Source organism: Salvelinus fontinalis, chromosome 15 (genome assembly GCF_029448725.1).
Source record: "Salvelinus fontinalis isolate EN_2023a chromosome 15, ASM2944872v1, whole genome shotgun sequence".
Lineage (NCBI taxonomy): Eukaryota > Metazoa > Chordata > Actinopteri > Salmoniformes > Salmonidae > Salvelinus > Salvelinus fontinalis.
In genome coordinates this window covers 39,778,119-39,797,628 of record NC_074679.1, presented here as the reverse complement: position 1 = coordinate 39,797,628, position 19,510 = coordinate 39,778,119, and the positions used below count along the sequence as shown (strand labels likewise).

General features: G+C 43.1%; 1 protein-coding gene across 1 annotated transcript; it reads left to right on the top strand.

The window, feature by feature from the left end:
• Positions 1-483: 483 nt before the first annotated feature.
• LOC129811978 (potassium channel subfamily K member 2-like) lies at positions 484-19,268 on the top strand. Its single transcript, XM_055863800.1, has 7 exons — positions 484-702; positions 2,202-2,292; positions 4,902-5,019; positions 7,006-7,166; positions 8,427-8,613; positions 9,067-9,206; positions 14,731-19,268. The coding sequence occupies exons 1-7, from the start codon at positions 605-607 to the stop codon at positions 15,052-15,054; spliced, it is 1,119 nt and encodes a 372-aa protein (XP_055719775.1). The 5' UTR covers positions 484-604; the 3' UTR covers positions 15,055-19,268.
• The last annotated feature ends 242 nt before the right edge of the window (positions 19,269-19,510 follow it).

Below are 19,510 nucleotides of genomic sequence, written 5' to 3'. Positions count from 1 at the left end.
ACACACACACACACACACACACACTCCCAGTAAATGGGTGAAAGCAGCAGAATAGTAGATGTGTGTGTGTGATTTACGTTGCCACAGCAGTTTGAGAGCCCTGCTGCTCGCCGGACCATGTCTCACACAACATTATTTATTGATACATTTCTAACATTACCAGCATATGTGTTTTCATTCTGCTGAAGATCACGTGTCAGATCTACTGTACACAGCACCGAAGCATAACATAAGGAAAATGCACACACAAAACTCACTCACCAGCCATATGGCTCTGCCCAATTTGTGCTCTCCCTTAAGGCATGTGCATGAGAATGTGATATCAATGAGACTTAAAGTATGATCTATCTGAGTTTTTAACAGGAAATGAAAAAACATACTTTTAAATGAAAGAACATACTTTTAAAAATACACATTCAATGAACCAATCAACTAATAATCTCTGCTCCCTGACCTCCCACCACACCCCTAACCTCAAACAGTGGCAGCACCTAACCTACTGGATCCAAAATCCGCCACTCACAACAGCAAGCCCTGCCTTTCCTTCTCCGCCAAGTCACTCACGCTGAGCCCTAGAGAGGAGTGTCAGGCCATCGCCACGGTGATGAAGTGGAAGACGGTGTTGGCCATTTTCCTCCTGGTGGTTCTCTACCTGGTGGTGGGAGCTGCCGTGTTCAGGGCCCTGGAACAACCCCACGAGAGGTAGGGGAGACCGGGGTTGGTTGTCACACTTTTTACTCTTGTGTGTATTTCACAGCACCAGTATATCTTGCAAGACTCTTTTCAACATTATTTCAAAGACCAACATGTTTGGTTGAAATAGGGATCCTTTTTTAACCTCACATCTTATTTCAACATGGAGTTACAAGTAATTTAAACACATTCTGTCCACTTGTGACAACAAGCCCCATCGCGGGGTTGGTTGTCACACAGTATAGAGTTGGTTGTCACAATGTTTGTAGCTTATTCCTTTAGTAACGGAAAGTGAAGCAATATAGAAAACAGACTCTTAGAAATAGCCAAGCCTTTCTTTGATCGAACAATATTGCTAACAAAATTCAGCATTTTATACCGTGAGAACAACATATGACGTTTTGAGTAGATTTGTGTGTGTATGCGTGTGTTTGCACATGCCTGTGTACATGTGCGGGTGTGTGACAGAAAAATGTGTGCGTGAGGCAACAAACCCAGATTGCAAAGATACCTCTGCCCAACAGATGTATACATGATGCATCGGGAAGATGCAGTTTAGACATCGTTAATTGGCAAGACGTCTCACCGATGTGGCGGCCAGGCATCAACATTATATTCTGAAGTCTCTGCGAAGTCTTTCCAATGCGCAAAACGCTCTCCACACTACATATTCCCAACACATCTTGATATGTCAGCCTAAAGTGTTCGTGTTTACTGGGAAGGTGTTTATAGCAACCGCAGAAAAGAGCTTGGGATTTATTGTATACTGGCAGTGGCAATGTCCCCAAAGAATCTGGTTATAATGGAGTTGATTTTTATTGATTTATTTCACCTTTATTTAACTAGGCAAGTCAGTTAAGAAAAATGCTTATTTACAATGACGGCCTACCCCGGCCAAACCCTAACCCGGACGACGCTGGGCAAATTGTGTGCCGCCCTATAGGACTCCCATTCACAGCCGGTTGTGATACAGCCTGGAATCGAACCAGGGTCTGTAGTGACGCCTCTAGCACTGAGATGCAGTGCCTTAGACCACTGCGCCACTCGGGATGCTAATAAAGTGACAACCATCCCCAACCACCCCCCAGCCCCTCCAATGCTAATTAAGATGCTAGTTACCACATGGATTGACCTACTGTAGCAACTCAGAAATAGGTTTGGAATGTAGCTCTCCCTTTCCTGATTTCAACAAACACAATTCTTAATTTGTACTCACATAATTCAAACATTTCAAAAGAAAGTACCAAGAATGCACTTATTTTTACTTTCACCTATGAAAAACACTATATTTTGTCATGCTAACATTAATTGACCAGGTGGCTGAGTTCTTTTAAATAATTCATACTTTTTAAAATGATTACACATGCACCCTCTAGATTGGGAGTAATAAGCACTGTGACAACTAACCTGTGAGATAACCAACCGAGGCCTCTCCTAGATCCCTCCCTTATCTCTTTCTCATCCTGTCTTTCTCCTCTCTCTCTCTGTCTCTCTCTCTCTCGCTCTAGTGCTCAGCGCCTGGCCATCCTGAATCAGAAACTAGAGTTCCTCTCCACACACACCTGTGTCAACCACAGCCATCTGGAGGAATTGGTCAAGGTACCATTGTTAGTATGTGTGTTTGCGCGTGTGCACGAAGGACTCCCGTATCTCTTCAAAGCAGAGCGTTTTCCTTCCTTTTTCGCTTTCACCATTTCCCTGTACACCTTCTGCACTTTTGTGCAGACTTGTGTGAGCGTGTGTGTGTGTGTAGGATCATGTTTAAAGCCAGAGTGACTCATTGAGAATGCATCTCTGCGGTCGATGCTGGTGTTGCGCCAGAAAACATCCCTCATAATGATCTCAACATGAGATATGAACTACTGGTGGTTTCATGTCAATGCTAATGTGGCAAAAAAATCACTCGCTACCCAAAAAACTGTAACGATGTGTTTGAGAGACAGCAAGTGCTCATTGTGCAAATGTATTTATGTTTTAAATAAACATTGGTGATCAAATATAGTTTACATGTTGTCAACAATCTAACCCAACCCTGTCTGTTGTGTGAAGTAAGTGTGTGTGTGTGTGTGTGTGTGTGTGTGTGTATGTGTGTGTGTGTGTGTGTGTGTGTGTGTGTGTGTGTGTGTGTGTGTGTGTGTGTGTGTGTGTGTGTGTGTGTGTGTGTGTGTGTGTGTGTGTGTGTGTGTGTGTGTGTATGGCCATGTCCGAAATCTGTCTTGCCTACTATTAACAAAACAACATGCGGTGTACTAGACATACTACATACTATTTAGATTTTACTGTTTAATAAAAATGTGTGCAGTAAATATCATTATACAATGGGTGGGTCTAATCCTGAATGCTGATTGGTTATAAGTGCATTCCAGCCGGCGTCTATTCCACAAGTTTCCACTGACTAAATATATGACGTTAAATTGCCTATTTCCTCTGTTCCATTTGACTGCGCAGTCTACTGTCTCATCAGCCCAGGCAGGAACGTTATAAACTTGATCTTCACTATAATACGCATCTAGACATTATCTTGCATTTCCTTTTTTTGTGAGAGAGCACATTTTCTATGACGGGGGAAATCGTGCCTCGTTAGCTCATTGTTATGGATGTATCCAAATACATGTCACTAGAAAACAGCTTAAACAAATGCAGCTACTGTTGTTATTCTGTCTGCACTGTTTGACGTGACTGTAAGTCAGCCGTAGTTGGCTAGCTAGTAAGCAAGGGATAAGAACGTTGCCAGCCAGTATGGCAATGGAACATTTAGAACAAACAACTGGGTCATGTCCATAGATTTGTATTATTTTTATTTAACCTTTATTTAAATATTTAAGTCGGTTAAGAACAAATTATTATTTAAAATCACGGCCTAAAGGCAAAAGGCCTCCTGCGGGGACGGGGCCTGGGATTACAATAAATAAATAAATACAATATAAATATAGGACAAAACACACATCACAACAAGAGAGACAACACAACACTACATAAAGAGAGACCTAAAACAACAACATAGCAAGGCAGCAACACATGACAACAACATGGTAGCAACACAACATAACAGCAACATGGTAGCAGCACAACATGGTAGCAGCACAAAACATGGTACAAACATTATTGGGCACAGACAACAGCACAAAGGTCAAGAAGGTCGAGACAACAATACATCACACAAAGCAGCCACAACTGTCAGTAAGAATGTCCATGATTGAGTCTTTGAAAGAAGAGATTGAGATAAAACTGTCCAGTTTGAGAGTTTGTCACAGCTCGTTCCAGTTGCTAGCTGCAGTGAACTGAAAAGAGGAGCGACCCAGGGATGTGTGTGTGCTTTGGGGACCTTTAACAGAATGTGACTGGCAAAACGTGTGTTGTATTTGGAGGATGAGGGCTGCAGTAGATATCTCAGATAGGAGGGAGTGAAGCCTAAGAGGGTTTTATAAATAAGCATTAACCAGTGGGTCTTGCGACAGGTATACATAAATTACCAGTTTACAGAGGAGTATAGAGTGCAGTGATGTGTCCTATAAGGAGCATTGGTGGCAAATCTGATGGCCGAATGGTAAAGAATGAATAGATGGCCAAATAGATACAGAACAAAAAGACTAAACGACTGTGTCGCGTCTCTGGCAACCGAGCCAATAGAGCGAACGACCAGCCGTAGCAACCCTAGATTTGTTTCGGGGTAATATCTTGTGGAAGGATGAAATAGTATGAATTAATTCATCAAATAACATTTAGAATGAAAATATGTCAATCATTATTTGAATGTGTTGGTAACCCGTTGTATAAAAGTGATAATGCCCTCCATGCCGGTATTTGGAGGTTATGTTGGCACGGTTTGCCAATATAACAACACCCGTGCCAATATATCCTCCAAACACCGGCTTCTCAGGCATTATCACTTAAACATACTAGGCTCACCCATACTGAGAATGCATCATCTTATGGACAATGTCGTTGTTACCTGCCATTCATTCGTTTTGGTACAGTGTGCCCCTTATTACCAACTGTTGTCAAACACACTTGGGTCTGAGAAAATAATTCCCTTCCTCTCGCATGCAAATTCTATTAGATTCAAAAACAAAATGAGTATGACATCCGGGCATACTCAATTTTCGAAATTTCATAGACTAAAAATGTTTACATTTTCACATCCAATCAACCTACTATTTAGAAGTACAGGTATTCGGACATGGCTTATGTGTATGTGTCATCCACAGCAAGTCGTATCAGCAATCCGTTCAGGGGTGAACCCAGCAGGGACTCTGACCAATCACAGCAGTCTCTGGGACCTAAGCTCCTCCTTCTTCTTCGCGGGGACCGTCATCACTACCATCGGTAAGGGTGTATGTGTGTGTGTGTGCTGCGTTTGTGTGTGTGTGTGTGTGTGTGTGTGTGTGTGTGTGTGTGTGTGTGTGTGTGTGTGTGTGTGTGGTATGATGTCTACGAAATCTAATTTAACCTCCCAGTACAGTCGACATTACAATGTTAAACCACTCGAGTGTTGCTTTAGCAGTATGCTTATGGTCATTGTCCTGCTGGAAGGTGAACCTCCGTCCCAGTCTCAAATCTCTGGAAGATTGAAACAGGTTTCCCTCAAGAATTTCCGTGCATTTAGCGCCATCCTTCAATTCTGACCAGTTTCGAAGTCCCTGCCGATGGAAAACATCCACCACCATGCTTCACTGTGGGGATTGTGTTCTTGGGGTGATGAGAGGTGTTGGGTTTGCGCCAGACATAGCGTTTTCCTTGATGGCCAAAGCTACATTTTAGTCTCATCTGACCAGAGTACCTTCTTCATATATTTGGAGAGTCTCCCACATGCCTTTTGGCGAACACCAAATGTGTTTGCTTATTTTTTCTGGCTACTCTTCTGTAAAGCCCAGCTCTGTGGAGTGTATGGCTTAAAGTGGTCCTATAGACAGATACGCCAATCTCCATGGTGGAGATTTGCAGCTCCTTCAGGGTTATCTTTGGTCTCTTTATTGCCTCTGATTAATGCCCTCCTTGCCTGGTCTGTGAGTTTTGGTGGGCGGCCCTCTCTTGGCAGGTTTATTGTGGTGCCATATTCTTTCCATTTTTTTTGCAATGGATTTAATGGTGCTCCGTGGGATGTTCAAAGTTTCTCATATTTTTTTATAACCCAACCCTGATCTGTACTTCTCCACAACTTTGTCCCTGACCTGTTTGGAGAGCTCCTTGGTCTTCATGGTGCCGCTTGCTTGGTGGTACCCCTTGCTTAGTGGTGTTGCAGGCTATGGGGCCTTTCAGAACAGGTGTATATATACTGAGATCATGTGACAGATCATTTGACACTTAGATTGTACACAGGTAGACTTTATGTAACAAATTATGTGACTTCTGAAGGTAATTGGTTGCACCAGATCTTATTTAGGGGCTTCATAGCAAAGGGGTGAATACATATGCACGCACCACTTTTCCGTTTTTAATATAAATTATTATTAATAAGTTATTTTTTAAATTTCACTTCACCAATTTGGACTATTTTGTGTATGTCCATTTGTCACAATCATGAGGAGAGACAGTCCAAGGCGCTGCGTGATTCGAGTTCCACATCTTTATTTTAGTGAAACTTAAACAAACAACGACCGTGAAGTACCGTAGTGCTACATGCACTCACTCAAAACAATATCCCACAAAACACATGTGGGAAAAAGGCTACCTAAATATGATCCCCAATTAGAGGCAACGATTACCAGCTGCCTCTAATTGGGAACCATACAACTCACCAACATAGAAATACAATGACTAGGACAACCCCCTAGTCACGCTCTGACCTAAACACCATAGAGAACCAAGGGCTCTCTATGGTCAGGGCGTGACACCATTACATGAAATCCAAAAAAAAATCCATTTAAATTACAGGTTGTAATGCAACAAAATAGGAAAAACGTCAAGGGGGATGAATACTTTTGCAAGGCACTATATACTGGTCATTAAAAATATTCATCCGAGTAGTCTGCTGACTGGCCAGCTCATCCTCTTCAGGAGGATGACATCATCCTCAATGAGGAAATAGCAAGCATTTCTGAAACGGTCTGTTTGAGGCGGGGGTTTTTAGATGTTTTTTCTCCAATTTATGCTTTGGCCACAAATATAAGTATAGAATCAGTCAACAATATTATTTGGGTATGAGTTAACAGAATATGAACTTTTAAAAGCTCGTTTTTCACCAGGACAGTTACTTTAAAACTGCAGCATTTTCTCTCAGTGTCATGGCAAAATGTGTATAATTGCAGGAAATTAGCTTTAAAATGGCAAAGTGTTCTTTTTTAAGAGGCCTTTTTTCTTCTGTCCCTCCAGGTTTTGGGAACATCTCCCCCCATACAGAGGGAGGGCGTATCTTCTGTATAATTTATGCCCTGCTGGGGATCCCTCTGTTTGGCTTCCTACTGGCTGGAGTAGGAGACCAACTGGGAACAATCTTTGGGAAGGCCACCGCCAGGGTCGAGAAGATGTTCGTGGTGAGTCCATGTAGAGGAAGTGTGTGTGTATGTGTGTGTGTGTGTGTGTGTGTGTGTGTGTGTGTATGTGTGTGTGTGCACATGTGTGTGTGCATCCTTACATGTGTGAGGCCACTCTTAATTACTTCTTTATCCCAGAAGAGTAGAGGCCTGTCTATCAGTCTAACCCAGATGAAGGTTGTGAAATGACAATTCATTACAGTTAATAACACCCTAGTGTATTGCCAGGAATAATTGGAAGAGAGGTCTGGTGCGTTGAGAATACAGTAGCTATTCACTTCCTATGGTCCAATCTGCCCCTCATACCGTTCATCATGGCCACCTCCTAATCATCCCTAGATTCCAGTTGGCTAACCTGGCAACTCTTCCCCAAGTCGTTGCTGTATATAAGAAATGTGGTCTCAGTCAACTCACCAAGGTTATTATAGTAAAAAAAAATCTTTAACTAAAACTAATCATTAAAAAAAACAGAAATAAAGTCATTAGCAAATCCGTTTGAAAAACTGAAACTATACTGAAACTATTATCTTTGCCTCCAAAACGATCTAAAATATAAGCATAATGAATTATGTTCAGTTGTAAAAAAAAATTTGGGGGGGTGGGCAAAAATCAAATGGAGTTTTCAAGATTTTTTTCTACTGGGATTTTCAGGCTTCGGAATCTGGCGGGTCACATTGAGATTGACTTTATCATTTAAAAGTAGACTCATCCAGATGATGTTGCCACAAGCATACAGTCACATAGAGCGTTGCGCATGTTCACGCGTGCGCTTCACACTGCTACACGGTGGTAGCTACGGGACCTAAACAGTGGAGAAGTTTCAAGTTTCCTGGTTGTTGCAGAAATTGACCCCAATACTACTGTTTACTTCATGCATCTACATCATCTCGCTGAGTATACCTTTAAACCTGACCATTCACGTTATGCATTAGTGGCTCACAATGGCAAGAATTGACATTCACAAAAACACCAAACTTATACAGTACATTACATAGTTGTCTTCTAGCCTCCCCCGCATAGGCTTCTTTCTGTCCCTAACACTAAAACTGAAACTAAATAATATAACAAACTAAATAGAAATGTTATTATGAAACTTCAACTAAATAAAAACTAGTGGATCTGAAAACTAACTGAAACTAAACTGAATTTCAGATAAACACAAAACTATAATAACCTTGCAATTTACCTGGTGAAATTAGGGTTAAATACTGTAGATTAATAAAGATCTCTCTTTCCCTTTCTCCCGCCCTCCCGCTGTAGCAGTGGGATGTTAGTCAGACTAAGATCCGCGTCATCTCCACCGTCCTCTTCATCCTGTTCGGCTGTCTGCTCTTCGTGGCGCTGCCGGCGGCCATCTTTAAACACATTGAGGGCTGGAGCGCTCTGGAGTCCCTTTACTTTGTCGTTATCACCTTGACAACCATTGGTTTCGGGGACTTTGTCGCAGGTAAATTATCACGAAGGTAGTCATTCTAGTCCTAACTTGAAATGTGTATGCTTAAGTACATGCACGCACGCACGCGCACACACACACACTTTTTTAGTAAACCTTTATTCATACAGATTTGTTTCATGAAGATATGAATCTCTTCTGGAGACCAGTTAAAGGCTGCAGCAGTCAGCACACATGAAGTGAGCTACAGTAAGAAGGGAGAGACAGTACAGAAGGAATAATAACCGCAGCTATCAGTGAGAAAAGTGTCCTGTCTCTGTCACACTTTCCCCATTCACTCAGGGAAGTAGGGACGGAGACAGAACATAGATAGAATTTACTGCAGGGACAGAACTAGAACAAGGACCTGGTTAGATGGAGAGATAAAGAGAGAAAGTAAGGGGTTGTGTGTGTGTGTGTGTGTGTGTCTGTGTGTTTCGTGTGTGTGTGTGTGTGTGTCCTCTCCAGGTGGATCAGAGATTGAGTATCTGGACTACTACAAGCCTGTGGTGTGGTTCTGGATCCTGGTGGGACTGGCGTACTTCGCTGCTGTTCTCAGCATGATAGGAGACTGGCTCAGAGTCATCTCTAAGAAGACCAAAGAGGAGGTATATCTATCTGTCTCTCTCTCTCTCTCTCTCTCTCTCTCTCTCTCTCTCTCTCTCTCTCTCTCTCTCTCTCTCTCTCTCTCTCTCTCTCTCTCTCTCTCTCTCTCTCTCTCTCTCTCTCTCTCTCTCTCTCTCTCTCACATCAATCAAATACATTTTATAAAGCCCTATTTTTACATCAGAAGTTGTCACAAAGTGCTTTAAAGTTGCCCAGCCTAAAACCCCAAAGAGCAAGCAATGCAGATGCAGAAGAACAGTGGCTGGGAAAACATATACACACACACACACACACACACACACACACACACACACACACACACACACACACACACACACACACACACACACACACACACACACACACACACACACACACACACACACAAAGGATCTGAACCCGGGTCTCGGCCCCACGGGAGAAACCAACGTCTTGACCGTTAAACCAAGAGGAATTGATTCTGATTTTGAAGTCGCAGTCATGGCTACCTCATCACCGTCCCTAATTAAATCAACTACCTGTATCCTCTGATAGACATTACTGTGAGACTCTCCAGTGACACTCTCCAGCTCGACAGAGTGTACAGTAACGCATTATACAGAAAGAGAGAGAGAAAGAAAGAGGACAGAGAGCGAGAAAGATAATCCTTACTGCCCCCTCAGAGTTATCACGTTGACATCCTGCTATTGACGCAGTGTCATCACTCCACAAGTGACATCACGCTTCCGTCTATGATGGTCAGACGTGTGTGTTTGTGTGTGTGCGTGCGTGTACATGGTTGTGTGTTCGTGCATAAGGCTGTGGCGGTCACGAAATTGAGTCAGCCGGTGATTGTCAAGCAAATAACTGTCGGTCTCACGGTAATTGACTGTTTATTAACATAAACACATTTAGCATCTCCTGGCTTCCACACATAGAATACAAGCCACTGATATAGACCTTCGGGAACATCTATATTTTAAAAAGTCTAATAAATCCATGTAATATAGCCTACATGTCACGGCTGGGCTATGTGCCCTAAACAAAGTCAACTTCCCACAAAGACAGGTGTAAAAAAGGGCTACCTAAGTATGGTTCTCAATCAGAGACAACGATAGACAGCTGCCTCTGATTGAGAACCACACCCGGCCAAACACAAAGAAACAGAAAACATAGAAATAAAGAAACTAGAATGCCCACCCTAGTCACACCCTGGCCTAACCAAAATAGAGAATAAAAGCCTCTCTATGGTCAGGACGTGACACTACACCTTCACAATAAATCCATGATTTATTTTAGACAGGTCTAAAGAAACATGATTTGAAGAAAATGTACTCTATTTCAGAAGAACATAATCGCATACTCTGAGTTGTCCTTATGTTAGGTCCTGATCTGGCTATGCCAAATGGCTGTGGGCTACACTAGTTCATTTAGCAGACAAGATTTGCTTATAATTCTGTGGCATTATTTTACATTGTTTTACGGTATGAAGAATACAACTGATCAAAGCTGAATAAAATAGAATGGATATTTTCTCCAAACGATTTGAGGGAGTGCGCACATGCGGCTATTCTGTGTTGAGCGGTTAACAAATAAATAGGTATTCCTATATGCTTAATTTAGAGTTATTAATGTAACTTTAGTTGTTCTACAAACGTTGAGCTATATGATTTGATTTTTAATACATTGTAAGGCTGCATGATGCGACTCTAACGATGATTTGAAAAAAGTTGCTTGAAAGGCATGAGCTCTGCTTTGTTTTTTGCGCAGGCTGTACACACTACATCAGTCCCTCATTCATAATTTGACAAACACTTAATAGTTTAGAATTTCATGGCGGCATCCCCTTTGTGTGGCCGTAATGCACCCTAAAAAAATCCATGCCTTTTGCGGCCAGTGGCGGTTGTGCCCTTCTCCCTGAGTGCTGCACGCTCTGAATCATCTCTCACTCACAAATAAAATCAAACTTTATTTGTCACATGCGCCGAATACAACAAGTGTAGACCTTACCGTGAAATGCTTACTTACAAGCCCTTAACCAACAGCGCAGTTCAAGAAGAGTTAAGAAAATATTTACCAAATAAACTAAAGTTTAAAATTATTAAAAGTAACACAATAACATAACAATGATGAGGCTATATACAGGGGGTACCGGTACCGAGTCAGTGTGCGGGGTTACAGATTAGTTGAGGTAATTTGTACATATAAGTGGGGATGAAGTGACGATGCTTAGATAATAAACAGCGAGTAGCAGCAGTGTACAAAACAAATGGTGGGTGGAGGGGTCAATGTAAATAGTCCAGTGGCCATTTGATTAATTGTTCAGCATTCTATTTATGGCTTGGGGGGTAGATGCTGTGAAGGAGCCTTTTGGTCCTAGACTTGGTGCTCCGGTACCGCTTGCCATGCGCTAGCATAGAAAACAGTCTATGATTTGGGTGACTGGAGTTTCTGACGATTTTATGGGCTTTCCTCTGACACCGCCTATTATATAGGTACTGGATGGCAGGAAGCTTGGCCCCAGTGATGTACTGCGCCGTATGCATTACCCTCTGTAGCGCCTTACAGCCAGATGCCAAGCAGTTGCCATACCAGCAGATTCCGAGCAGTTGCAACCGGTCAGGATGCTCTCGATGGTGCAGCTGTAGAACTTTTTGAGGATCTGAGGACCATGCCAAATCTTTTCAGCTTTTGTCTTGCCCTCTTCACGACTGTCTTGGTGTGTTTGGACCATGATAGTTCGTTGGTGATGTGAACACCAAGGAACTTGAAACTCTCAACCCGCTCCACTACAGCCCTGTCGATGTTAATGGGGGCCTGTTCGGCCCTCCTTTTCCTGTAGTCCACGATCAGCTCCTTTATCTTGCTCACATTGAGGGAGAGGTTGTTGTCCTGGCACCACACTGCCAGTTCTCTGACCTCCTCCCTATAGGCTGTCTCATCGTTGTCGGTGATCAGGCCTGCCACTGTTGTGTCAACAGCAAACTTAATGAGGAGTCGTGTTTGGCCTCGCAGTCGTGGGTGAACAGGGTGTACAGGAGGGGACTAAGTACACACCACTGAGGGGCCCAAGTGTTGAGGATCAGCGTGGCAGATGTGTTGTTGCCCACCCTTACCACCTGGGGGTTCATTGACTACCACCTGTAGTCAATGAACAGCATTCTCACATAGGTGTTCCTTTTGTCCAGGTGGGAAAGGGCAGTGTGGAGTGTGATTGAGATTGCGTCATCTGTGGATCTGTTGGGGCGGTATGTGAATTTGAGTGGGTCTGGGGTATCAGGGAGGATGCTGTTGATGTGAGCCATGACCAGCCTTTCAAAGCACTTCATGGCTATCGACGTGAGTGCTACGGGGTGGTAATCATTTAGGCAGGTTACCTTCGCCTCCTTGGGCACAGGGACTATGGTGGTCTGCTTGAAATACGTATGTTTTACAGACTCGGTCAGGGAGAGGTTGAAAATGTCAGTGAAGACACTTGCCAGTTGGTCCGCGCATGCTTTGAGTAAACGTCCTGGTAATCCGTCTGGCCCAGCGGCTTTATGAATGGTGACTTGTTTTAAGGTCTTGCTCACATCGGCTACCGAGAGCTTTATCACACGGTCATCCAGATCAGCTCTCGTGCATGCTTCTGTGTTGCTTGCCTCGAAGCGAGCATAAAAGGCATTTAGTTCGTCTGGTAGACTCGCGTCACTGGGCAGCTCGTGTCTGGGTTTCCCTTTGTAGTCTGTAATAGTTTTCAAGCCCTGCCACATTCGACGTGCGTCAGAGCCGGTGTAGTAGGATTCAATTCTAATATTTTATTGATGCTTTGCTTGTTTGATGGTTCGTCTGAGGGTGTAGCGGGATTTGTTATAAGCGTTCGGATTAGTGTCCCTCTCCTTGAAAGCGGCAGCTCTAGCCTTTAGGTCGATGCGGATGTTGCCTGTAATCCATGACTTCTGGTCGGATATGAACGTACGGTCACTGAGGGGACGACTTCGTCAATGCACTTATTGAAGAAGCCGATGACTGAGGTGGTATACTCCTCAATGCCATTGGATGAGTCTTGGAACATATTCCAGTCTGTGCTGCAAAACAGTCCTGTAACGTAGCATCCGCGTCATCTGACCACTTTCGTATTGAGCGAGTCACTGGTTCTTCCTGCTTTCGTTTTTGCTTGTAAGCAGGAATCAGGAAGATAGAGTTATAGTCAGATTTGCCAAATGGAGGGCGGGGGAGAGCTTTGTATGCATCTCTGTGTGTGGGGTAAAGGTGGTCTAGAGTTTTTTTCCCTCTGATTGCACATATGACATGCTGGTAAAAATTTGGTGAAACTGATTTAAGTTTGTCTGCATTAAAGTCCCCAGCCACTAGGAGCGCCAATTCTGGATGAGCTTTTTCTTGTTTGCTTATGGCATCATTCTGTTTTCTCGTGCAATTGCATAGCCTATAGAAATGTTGCGCAACATTAGCTCATGGGCTCTCATGAAGTGTTTGATTACATTTTTGATCACATTTACATTGATGTCAGAGTGATTAGAGAGGACAATAGAGTGCTGAGTACCAGGCAGTTAGCAAGTTTGGTAGGCTTCTAATGACCAGCAGTAGCATCAGAGCTTGGAGAAGCCTAATTACCGTGACTAAATGGTCACGTGGAATTTGACTGCCTTCATGACTTGTGACCGCCGGTGTGACGGTAATACCGTCACCCCAACATCCCTATTCGTGTGTGTGTGTGTGTGTGTGTGTGTGTGTGTGTGTGTGTGTGTGTGTGTGTGTGTGTGTGTGTGTGTGTGTGTGTGTGTGTGTGTGTGTGACCAGTAATGACACACAACAGTAATAGAACAGATGATATTCCTCTGTCTATCACGATGGAACTCTATTTAATGTGTTTGTTCCAGAGTTTGGTAGTTACCACCCAAACCCACACATTTTGTCAGAGCTCCTACCTTCTGCAGACGTCTCTCCCCTGGCTTACCTCTTTCCTTTGATAAGAATGTTTTCCAATTAAATACAACGTTCCTAATCAAATCAACTACCTATATCCTCTGATGAACATGACTGTGAGACCTTCCAGTGACACTCTCCAACCCAACAGTGTACAGTAACACAGTATACAGAGAGTGAGAGTGACAGAGAGAGAGAGAGAGAGAAAGAGAGAGAGAGTGTGTGTCTAAATACGTGTATGTGTGTGTAGAATAGAATAACTTGCATTTGTCAGAGCTCGAACCTTCTGCACTTACACAGCTCTCTTTTTCAAGTCTTGTTCGCAGAGAGCATCTTTATATCAATACTTTATCATCCCAATAACTCTCTATGTTTGACAACCTCTAAACCACTAAACATATCACACATGTTGACAATGCCATGGTGTGTGTGTGGCCAGGCTGCTGTAATTGAACACACATGTAATTGAGGGGACTTCCAGGATACGTCGAGAACAGCAGTCTTTCACAGCATCTCTCCCTCCCCCTCGTCTCTCTCTCTCTCTCCCTCTCTTCTCCCCCCTCTTCCTCATCTGTCTGCCTCCTCTCCTCCTCTCTCCATCCTCTTTCTTTCTGTCTCTAGGTAGGGGAGATCAGGGCTCACGCAGCAGAGTGGACGGCTAATGTCTCGGCAGAGTTCAAGGAGACCAGACGTCGCCTCAGTGTCGAGGTCTACGACAAGTTCCAGCGGGCCGCATCAATCAAACGCAAACTGTCGACCGATCTGGGCTTAAACTCCACCCCCGAGCTTACCCCACCGAAGAGGATACTGCCCGTCAACTTCACAGATGAACGGGAGAGGGAGCCGATGTTCTCGTATATGACCAAAAATGGAAGTATTTTTCAGAACGGGCTAGGGGGAGAGCCTAGGAGAGCTGACGTGGCTATTATAGAATACCTCAAGTAGAGGTCACAAACGTTCACCTCTGACCCCTGACCCAGCTTCAGCACAAGCCACACCCACCTGGTTACAGCAACAAATGGCAGCCATCTTTCAGCACAGGGTGTGACATCATTATGACATCATTAATCAACAGCTGCCCTGATGACCGACTATATAACTATATGACTCTATGATTATGAAGCGGTTTGATTATTAACTACAACAGAATCACAACATGAGTAATGAACTAGGAACATATCTTTATGGAGTACATGTAAGGTCAGGGCAAATCTGAGTTGACATCCTATTCCTAGTGCACTACTTTTGGCCATAACCTCATAGGGTTCTGGTCAAAAGAATAGGGTGTCATTTCGGACATAGCCTTGGTTTATGTATCCAATTTATTATGTTGCCAATGTATGAGGAATATTAATGAGGATGTCTATATGCCTTTAATCAGAGAATGTTTGGGTGTGCATATGTGTGAATGGGTTCTATGGGTTTGTAAGAGGGAACCTTTCCCCTTACTGTTAATCAGAACCGGACCTCTTAGCTTTTTTTCTACTGAAGGAATCACAGCAGTGTCTTAGTCCTTTTCTACCGACAGACTGTACACGCATGTGAATTAACAGTGTTTTCTCTTCTCTATTATCACTCTCTCTCTTGTCGTTTTAAACAGCGAGACAGTTTGTCATTTAGACTACGTGACTGTAGTCCTCTGGGCTGCTCTAGGGATGCTGGGAGTGTGGAGCAGCAAATGGAGGCTCCACTATGACTGTTTCAGGGCAGACATTTTAAGGCCAGCCACCACAGACTGAAATGACAGTTTTGCCGCTACCTATACATTTTTAGATTTGTTGGTATTTTGGTCAATTAATATTAGGATTTTCAAAAAGTAAACATACAAATGTCAAAATCTTTATGAAAATGTACATTTTCTTTAGTTTATCATACTACAGTCAAAAATGTCATGGATTTTTAACCACTTTAAAATGGACATACATCCATAATTTCAAAGCTCACTACATTGAGTTGCACATCATTTAAAAGCCCATTTCATAAAGAATGTAACAAACTTTACCATGGGTAGTAACTTACTTTGAAGAGATGGTGATTGGGTCTTAATATGTGTTTTGCGTTTGGTCGTCTAAATTCAGTGTACTTGTCTTTAACGGCCCCTTCCAGAAAGTCTCTTTCCACACCCCAACTCATTTTCCTCAGCTTCAGAAGCATCTACATTCACCAAATTGTGTATGGTTTATCCATGGATATATTCTCAGATATCTATACAGGGGCGTAGGCATGGGTGGGCCTGGGAGGGCACATCCAAATACTCATCCAAATTTCTGCAGACCCACCCACCAACAAATTTCTGTAAAATATTACGTACTTTAGCATTTTACACATAGAAAGATGTAAAAAAGTATTTATCCACAATCTGCTCAGATTAAGTCTGGTCCTGAAGTGGCTTAACAAAATTACTTAATCCAGTGTCCCGAAAAATGGATTTGCGGCATAGGAAAATATGTGCATATTTAATGATATTGCCTCATTTGCACAGTTTAATATAATGTGTAAGAAAAGGTGCAATACAAAAAAGTATTATAGTTGACATTGGTGCCAGTTTTTTGCGGTGTCAAAATGGAGTCCTACTACATATGGGGGGTGGGGAGGACATATCGTCACAAATGTTGAATACATTTCTTCTAAAGTATTTGGTATTAATTTAGAGTAGGTTGGTTTTAGGGTAAAGGTTAGGGTATGGGTGACGGGTTAGTTTGTCACAGATTTATGGCTTCTGTCCTTTCTAGGATGGCCAGATAGTGACGGCCATGTAGAGAGGGCGAGGCTAACTGCATTTGGCTGGCAGAAATGTCTTCTTAGTCAGTGTCTCTGCTACCAGGAAAAACAGGACTCACCCTCGTCACCTTGCTTTTAGTTCAACACGTTTCCTAAATCGACAGTTCTGATCAACATCATGTTGCCAGATTGAGAGTTATGCCAAATCTGAAGGAGATGAGGGTGTGGCGGTTGACTGTCAGGCAGATTTTGCCCAATTATTGGCAAAAGAGCTGATCAGGTTGGTCAAAAGACCAATTACTGGAAAAAGATCAGAATTGGGCCGTCTGTGTAATTGCAGCCATAGATACTGTACCTGCTGTGGTCAGAATATGCCAAATCAGATCTGTAAATCGTGTTCTCCTTAAAGGAGATGGATGAAGTAGATCCACATGGCTTATCAGTCTGTTCAGTTCTGATGGAAAAGCATCAGCTCTCAGCCATGACTGTCAGCATATCCAATTATGGTTTATTTTTTATCACTTGCATATCTATTTTTCATAGCAATATGAGATCTCATCTTATAGCAGCCCTTTCTATGTTCAGTGTGACGTACAGTATTTTTGACTGAAACCATAGAGGGGTATTTGAGGAGGAGGGGGTTGACCCAGCCGATGTATTCTAGCTACTGAGAGAGAGCCATCGTGCAGTGACGTCACCCGCCCTGAGATCTAGTCAACTGTCACTTGAACTCTTGTGCATATTGTTTGGATGTGTTGTGAATTTTCTGCACATTGCGGACGGATGCACAGGCCAAATTACTTTGAATGTTACTTGAGACACAGCACTTTAACAGGCTACAGAACCATCAACACTCTGCATTCTACACATGCACACACACTCACACGCACGCCCACACAACTGAGGGTTCTCTCTCTCACACCCCGTGTACACCTGCCATTCAAAATGCACTTTTATTTAACTGCCTGTGTTTAAAGTTACAACATTTATCGTGTTCGCGGCTAACTATTTCACCATGAAAGGCTTTCGTATCGCCGTAATGCGGAGATAAACTGCAACGCTTCTCTTTCTAGCGATGTTGCTGCACGTCTAGCACACAGCCCACAGGGCTGTGTTGTATTCATTAACACCAGTGTACAACCATGGCTCAATTCCATTATCCACATTAGCGTCCCAACGAGAAGGCTAGCTCAATACACTGCTTCATTCTAAGTAGCAGGCTAGATGCTAAAGTGGATATTGGAACAGAGCCCATATGTGAAATCCCTGACATTTCAGAGTACTATTATCTCTGACTGACCATCACTAGTTATTAGGTGGAGAGATATAGAGGAGTGGATGGGAGGATAGAGGACAGTAAAGTACTGTACTAACATGGTCTTAAAAGCCTGGGGAGCAGCACCACCCAACGTGTGTGTCATTCAGGTCATGACCATGTGTTACTTGATTGTGTCCACAGCAGTGCCATAGTAGTGGCTTGGTGTCTGTCTTTGATTTTTGTCTGTCTGTGCTACTGTCAGATCTGGGTCCAATATGCATTTGTGTTGTTTTAAATACTTCAGGTGTGCTTGATTTAGCTTGGCTAGCATGCAGAGTTTGCACTTGGGACTATGTCATTGGTTCCATTGTGCTGGACAAGCTAAATCAAACGCACCTCAAGTATTTCTAATATATTAAATGTATGTAAATGGCCCAGGTCTGGCTATTATTACAGTATCTTTAGATGTTGTGTCATCGCTGCGACGAGTTCGGGAGAGGCGAAGGTGGAGTCATGCGTCCTCCGAAACATGACCCGGCCAACATCGCTCCTTAACACCCGACAGCTTAACCCGGAAGCCAGCCGCACCAATGTGTCGGAGGAAACACCGTTCAACTGGCGACCGGGTCAGCCTGCAGGCACCCGGTCCGCCACAAGGAGTCGCTAGAGCGCGATGAGCCAAGTAAAGCCCCACCGGCCGAACCCTTCCATAACCCGGACGACGCTGGGCCAATTGTGCGCCGTCCTATGGGACTCTCGGCAACGGCCGGTTGTGGCACTGCCCGGAATGAACACGGGTCTGTAGTAATGCCTCTCGTACTGCGATGCAGTGGCTTAGACCGCTGCGTAACATGGGATGCCCAGTATCTTTAGCTTTGACTTTAAAATGGGTTATTGATGACTGTTAGCATGTTTAATATTTTTAGCTGTGCTAAAAAAAACAGAACTGTTATTAATTCCATGCCTGGACTGTATTCTGCAAATACAACATCAGATATGTTAAGGCTTTTATGATTGTTCATCTTTTTGTTTTCTCTGTTTGTTTGGGACATTTCTATACTGTTTGAGCTCTGGCTGTGTCTGCCAGAGATAAAGTTAATTCTGTTAAATGTCTGTAGAACAAGTTTATACACAATCTAACTGATTTGTTTTTAAATATATATATCTAATGACTTGAAAACACACAGTATTCTCAATTATTTTTCTGTTTACTGTCTTATTCAAAAACACCCATCTGCCTAATGACTTATTCTATTGATATAACTTATGGTGGGTCCAGCTGTACAGTGGTTGTGTTCAATAGAAAACATACAAACACAGAACTGATGCTTCATATAGATGAGTGTTTCATGGCTGCTTCAGTATCATTTCGCAACGACCTTTGTATGAAGCCTGCAGACTTACAGTATCTACACAGATAGC